The sequence below is a fragment of the Tupaia chinensis genome, unplaced genomic scaffold, assembly GCF_000334495.1.
Source record: "Tupaia chinensis unplaced genomic scaffold, TupChi_1.0 Scaffold138400_2, whole genome shotgun sequence".
NCBI lineage: Eukaryota > Metazoa > Chordata > Mammalia > Scandentia > Tupaiidae > Tupaia > Tupaia belangeri.
In genome coordinates, this window is record NW_006198298.1 from 52,314 (window position 1) to 58,600 (window position 6,287).

The window sequence follows — 6,287 nt, forward strand, 5'->3', positions numbered from 1 at the left end:
GGGAAGGTAACCCCCCACCGGGGGACTGCCCCCAGAGACTGTCCCTGCCCTGCCTCACCCTCCCAGGGGCTAGGGGGGCAATACCTGGGCACAACCCCATTCCCTGTGCCCCCTCTGTCCCTGCTTGTGCACGTACACACACTATGGCTCCTCAGTGAGTTGGTCAGTTCCTGGCAGGGGGCCTCCTCCACAGCACCGAGGGGGCGTGGGGGACTGAGGCATACTTTCCCGTAGCCAATGTCAGGGTCTGGTGATGGTTGGGATTCTGAATAGGGGCTATGTCCCTGCCTCCAAAAGGCTGGGAGCAGGGCTTCATTGCACAAAATACTATGGGAGGGCCACACGCAGGGAGTAGGGCCCAGCCAGTCTGTATACAGAGATATTGCATTTAAAAAAAATGAAAACCTCATTTAAAATAATTAAAAAAGACAACAATGAATGAAACAAACAAAAAAGGCCCACACAACATGAGGCAGGTGGGGCAGGCAGGAAAGCAGGCAGGGGAAGCCTCAGACCCAAGGCATCACCACCATCTTGTCTGAGTTGAGATCCCCAGCCTGCGCTAGCTCCGGACCTCTGGCTGGCCGTGGGGTAGTGGTCCTGGGGAAAGGTATGACGAAGAGGGGTAGGCCTGGCCTCAGTGTAAGAGGCTGGAACGGCCATGCTGTCCACCGGCAACTACCAAGACAGAGACAGACAGACAGACAGACAGACCAGGCAAAGGAGTGATGAGAGCTTTGTTAGCACCCAGCAGATAGGCCAGTGGGTGGGCTGACAGGCCAATGGTTGGGTGTCTGGGCAGGCAGCAGAGGACAAGTGGGCAGGAGAGCATGGCTCAGGCAGGTAGACAGGCAGCAAGCAGAGAGGATGCAGTTGGGGGGCTGCCCTGTGAGGGGTGTGGCATCCCTCCAGCCGCTGCCTGCTGGGGCCTCGGTCTGTAGCTTAGAACTCGGTGTCCACCACACGGAAAGCTGGCCTGCCTGTGGGGGAAAGCAGAGCAGATGGCTGTTGGTGGGTAAGCAGGTAGGTGGGTGGGGCTGGGGGGAGGCAAGGGGCCACACTTACCTGAGTCAGGCATTGACGAGGACCGAAGGCTGGCCTCCTTTTGTAGCTGGATCTCCTTTAGTGCAAATATGGAAGTAGCTGGAGGAGACACAGAAGTGGGGATGCCCCCCTCATTAGGGCAATTAGAAAAAGTTGCCCCTTCTTTGAGAGCTTGACTTTCATCTGTCAAATTTCACATAAATCAGTTACAACTATGGAAGACAGATTATAACACAAATTATTAATTTTGTCAAATGTGATAACGGTATTGCAATTACCACATTAAAAAAAAATTAGCTTATGTTTACCTTAATTTGACCAGAGAGGGACGGAGTGAGTGAGAAAACAAGTCACCAGGTCCAGGACTTGAACCATGGTCTGCACCCTTAACCACTATACCACCTGTCAGCCCCACTTTATTTTTATTTAATTTTTGCTATAGGGCATGTGTGCTTACCAGAGAGAGAAGGGGAGACAGACAAAGAGAGGGGAAGCGAGACATCACCTCCCAAGAGGGATGTCCACACTGCAATCCTTTCATTCTCTTCTCAGGATTTTGTGCATGCATGCACATGCACCTGGAGTGATTTTCAAGCTGCCAGGTCTGGGACTCGAACCACAGGATTGGCTATATGGGATCCAGTACTTTAACTTTCATGCTACCTGCTGGCCTGCAATTACCACTTGTTAAATCTAGATGATGGGCGGTATTTGGGGATTTGACTTAAATATTAGTTCAGGTGAGACGGTGAAGTAGGCCAATTTTTTTTAGGTGTGACAATGACACTGTTGATAAAATCCTTTAAAACCTTTTATAGACATATGCTAAAATTATTTATGGATAAGATGTCTAGGACTGGATTTGATCCAAAATAATCAAAAGGGGAATATAGACAAAAGCAGATTATTCATGAGTGGACGATTTGCTGGAGTACTTGGGGACTCATTGTATTATTCTGTGTGTGTGTGTAGTGAAAATTCATTCTTGGGAACCAGCAGTTAGCATAATGGCTATGTCACTGGACTCCCACGTAGTCGACCATGGTTTGCGTCCCGGACCCGGTGGCTTAAAACTCAAGCCGGGCGCGTGTGTGTGCGTGCCCAAGATCCTGAGAGGAGAATGGAGAAGGGATTGCGGTGTGACCATCCCCCCTGGGGGGTGATTTCTCGCTTTCTGTCTCTATGTCTCTCTCTGTCTGTCTGGCGAGCACACACGCCTTATAGCAAAAACCTCCCCCCCCCCAAAAAAAATCATTCTTGTGCACATTTGATTTGTTTTTAGCATATGCAAAGGGTTTCCAAAAAGTTCGTGGAAAAATGTGTATTATGAAAAATTGCATATATTTCAAAATTTTCTTTTGTTTCAAAATAAACTCGTATGTAAGTTACATTTTTCACAACCTTCTGAAGTCCCCTCGTATATTACAAGGAAATGCCCTTTTAAAAAGGTAAAGTGATACTGGATCTATTTTTACGTATGTTCAAAAATTTTTATGAGAGGTAAAAGTTATTACAAGCTAATAAACTGTTTTATAAGAACTATATCCATCACACAGGTGAACAAGGATGTTCCTATGCCTTTGAGGTGGCATGGCCAGAATCCTACACAACCCGCCCAGCTGAGCCCAGCAGTCCTGTTCCCCAGCTCCACTCACTGTCAGGAAGTTTGTGGATCCGCTCCCCCAGACTGAAGAAGAATGGATGTTTCATGGCATCCTCTGCGGAGATCCGGTTTCGACCCTCAAACTGAATTAGGGGGTAGGTACTGTTATCTTTGATGAGTAAGAACTCTCTTCCTGCCCACCTCAGAGCCTGGGGATCCCCATTTCTTCACACCTAGAATCCCCTACCTACAAGGCCAGTCCAGGAAGGAGGTCTTACCTGCAGCAGCTTGGTAAGGAGGTCGGCCCCGTCAGTATCAAGTCTACAGCAAGGACAAGGAGACCTGCTTTAAATTGAATTTGGGCACTCTGGCCCCTACCACCCACCCGCCTGGCCACCAGCCTCACCGGGGTGCATGGCTCAAAAGGGCCTCGGCTCGGTATTTGGGATAGTTGTATGTCTTGAACTCCTCATTGGACAGGATTCCTGGCCATGTCTCCTCAGTTGGGGTTCCTGACAGAGAAGAGAAGTTACCCCAAACGCCTCTCAGGGTCTCCCTACTGTCTCCACAGTTCCTAGGGCTCATGCCTCCTTACCCAAAATGCGGAAGATGAAGTGCAGCTGTTCCTCCACTGTGGAGCCCGGGAAGAGAGGCCGGCCTGTGGCCATCTCATAGAAGATGCAGCCCACACCCCTGGGCAGGGAGGACACAGTGAACAGGGAGGCAGCTGCCTGGATGGCTCTTGAGACCAAGCCACCCCCTTCACCACTGGCCCCTGCCACACTTCCACCTGTCCTCACCACATATCAATCTGGGTGGAGTAATCCGTGGACCCCAGTAGGATGTCAGGGGGCCGGTACCACAGTGTCACCACCTCGTTGGAATACGTCTTTGTTGGGATTGACTTGGCCCGGGCCAAGCCTGGAAAGCAGAGAGAAGAGGCAGCTGGAATGAGGAGGTTGTGGGCAAAGTCTGGGGAAGAGTGCGGTTGGGATAGAGGGTTCCCTAGGCAAAGTGTGGAGAAGCTGAAGGAGAATGAGATTCCATGGTTCTAGGATAGGGGAGATGGAAGAATAAGGCTAAAGGACTAATGTAGGAGGAGGCTGGTGGTAGGTACCGAAGTCAGCCAGCTTGAGCTCTCCCCTCTCGTTGATAAGCAGGTTCTGGGGCTTGAGGTCTCGGTGTAGCACCTTCTGCCGGTGACAGTAGGCCAGGCCACGTAGCAACTGGAACAGGAACAGCTGGGGACCCAGGAATGAGAGGCAGAGGTCAGAGAGTATCCCCAGCCCAACCCCCAGCAGGCACTGTTCCCCTCCCAAGCACAGTCACTGGGCCTAGAGCCTTGTCACACACACGAGGACAGGGTGCCAATGCCCTCCAAGAGCTCCCAGCAAAAAAGCCAAATGGGAAAAAGTCCGTTTCTAGGAGATTTGTGGGGTGGAGTGGGTGAGTGGGGGCCCCCTGTGCCCCGGCTTCTTGCCCCACACCCACTTTCACGTTGTGCATGTTGATGACATTCCCACAGTCATCCAGGTACTGCTTCAGGTCCTTGTCCTGAGGACAGAAGTGGGACAGGAAGGAACAAAGGTCACATCCAGTGGCTCCTGGCCATCTCCCCACCCTGCCCAGGTCCCACTGCCACCCAGCCTTACCAGGTACTCAAAGACAAGGGTGAGGGACTTCTCTGTGTGGATAATGTCGTGTAGAGTGACGATGTTGGCATGTTTGAGGTCCTTGAGCAGGGACACTGCAGAAGTGTGGGAGTGGGATGGGAGAAAGTCAGGAATCCACCCGCAGGACAAAGGCAAGGATGAGGACCAGATAAGGACGAGCCCAGGGTTTCCTCCTCCGAGCAGCTTGGGGTAATGCTGCACAGCCAGCGGCACTGGCTAACCCACCCCATGCCAGAAGTACCTGTACATTCCAGATGTGGAAAATGAGGCTCAGAGAAGACAACTGAGCAAGAATTTGGGACTGGCTGAGGCTCATGTGACACTAGATTTTCACTGACTGTTTTTGGTTGCTGGGAAGGGGGCTTGCTCTAACCTCAGTACACTGGCCTGTAGTATTGTGGAAACTTGCTTACACATTCAGTTTCTGTTCAAGTGGCAAGTAAACTGGTTAGCCATTTTAGGGATGCGCTCAGAACCAAAGCATGCACCCTGGTTGCAATTCATCCACCTTTTCTCCAAACAGAAACAGATTCCTGCTTACCCTGATTACTACCTATGTAGTAGGTGGTAATATGTGGGTGATGGGCATTCTCATGAAGGCCAGAATACTGGGGTGGAGAAGTCCCAGAACCTCCATTCTCACCATGGAGTATATGTGTACCATGGGGAGTCATGGAAGCCTGGAGTAGATGGGCTGGGGGTTTATACCTTCCCGGATGGCGGTGCAGGGGGCCCCCTCTTCGTGTTCCAGTCTGATCTCCTTGAGTGCCACAAGATTATCTGTGAGCTTGCTTTTGCCTTTGTAGACAGTGGCATAGGTGCCCTGGGATGTGGGGAGGTGTGTTAGGAGAGGCTACGAGGCTTCAGGGAGTTCCCACTGACCCCTGCCTCCTCCCTTCAACTCCCTCACCATGGTCCTCCTGGCTGTCTCTCACCTCACCCAGCTTGTCCAGCTTGATGTAGGTCTCCAGTTTCCCAAAGCCAATCTCAGACTATGGAGGGAAGGAGGATAATTAAAGCAAGCTCAGGGGAAGTGACTGGAAGATGAGAAGGGGACAGGAAAGGAAGATACTCACCAGACTGACACGGCGGAGGCGGCGGCTGAGGGGCTTATCAAAGATGGGGCTATTGAGGGTCAGCTTCTCAAGGTAGCCCTCGGGGAGCCGGATGTCCGCTGGTAGTGACAGGCGCTTGTTGATGTCCTAGCAGGTAAGATAGGGGAGAAATAGGACCATGAGTTCCACCTTCCCAAGTCTGATCCCCTTTTCCAGCTCCTTCACCACCCAGACGGGGCTTAAGCACCTCAGTGGAGATCTTGCGTGGGGGATGGTTGCGCATGCGCACCCTCACTGGAGACTGCACCTCATCCGAGGACGTGGCTGAAGCCTGGTCACTTTCCCCATCAGACCCCATCTTCAAGTCCTCGTGCACAATCTCTGGTGGCAGGGAGAGGGGGAGGGCAGGTCAGATGGGGTCAGTAACTCCAGGACACTCCCTCCTACATGCAACACAGTCCCTCGTCATGTATATATGTGTGCACATGCCCTCCCGAACAGCCTGGAGTCCTTCAGAGAGAGGGTGGCAGGGCCCAGGGAAGCTCAGGTAGGTCCAGGACAGGCTGAATGAGGAGTGGGGGAACAAATATTCACCCTGTTCCAGGGATGAGCTGAGACTGCAGCTGGCCCAGGGCCAGTAAGCAGGCAGCAGCAGAGGTAGCCAAGTGTCCTGGGAAGGTAAGCCCTGGACAGAGAGGCACCAGGAAGCCTGAGGGGGCCACCACAGAACATAGGACAGAGGGAGCCTTGGGGCAGCTGTGACTGGCAAGACACCCTTCCTCCCCCTGGGGCCTGGGCACAAAGCCAAGGAAAGGGACACAGGTGAACAGATAAACAGAAGGTGTTGAGAGAAGATGGAAGGGAAGAAAGAGCAGAGAGCATTGGGGGAGGGGGGCGGGGGCGGGGGGGGCG

The 6,287-nt window shown here is 52.4% G+C and overlaps 1 protein-coding gene across 3 annotated transcripts in view; it reads right to left on the reverse strand.

Annotated features, from left to right (window-relative positions):
* Positions 1-711: 711 nt before the first annotated feature.
* CDK16 (cyclin dependent kinase 16) overlaps positions 712-6,287 on the reverse strand; it is a 12,434-nt gene continuing 6,858 nt past the window's right edge. For 2 of the 3 annotated variants that reach the window (XM_006161268.3, XM_006161266.3), the window contains 14 exons: positions 5,623-5,756; positions 5,397-5,522; positions 5,256-5,312; positions 5,029-5,143; positions 4,300-4,394; positions 4,139-4,201; positions 3,765-3,888; positions 3,448-3,568; positions 3,243-3,340; positions 3,054-3,159; positions 2,926-2,989; positions 2,700-2,790; positions 1,066-1,143; positions 712-980 (listed from right to left, as the gene is read on the reverse strand). In XM_006161268.3, coding sequence (XP_006161330.1) covers positions 943-980; positions 1,066-1,143; positions 2,700-2,790; positions 2,926-2,989; positions 3,054-3,159; positions 3,243-3,340; positions 3,448-3,568; positions 3,765-3,888; positions 4,139-4,201; positions 4,300-4,394; positions 5,029-5,143; positions 5,256-5,312; positions 5,397-5,522; positions 5,623-5,756 — 1,310 coding nt within the window. In that variant the 3' untranslated portion in view covers positions 712-942. The remainder of the gene's footprint in view (positions 981-1,065; positions 1,144-2,699; positions 2,791-2,925; positions 2,990-3,053; positions 3,160-3,242; positions 3,341-3,447; positions 3,569-3,764; positions 3,889-4,138; positions 4,202-4,299; positions 4,395-5,028; positions 5,144-5,255; positions 5,313-5,396; positions 5,523-5,622; positions 5,757-6,287) is intronic. The other variant, XM_006161267.3, reaches the window with a different exon arrangement.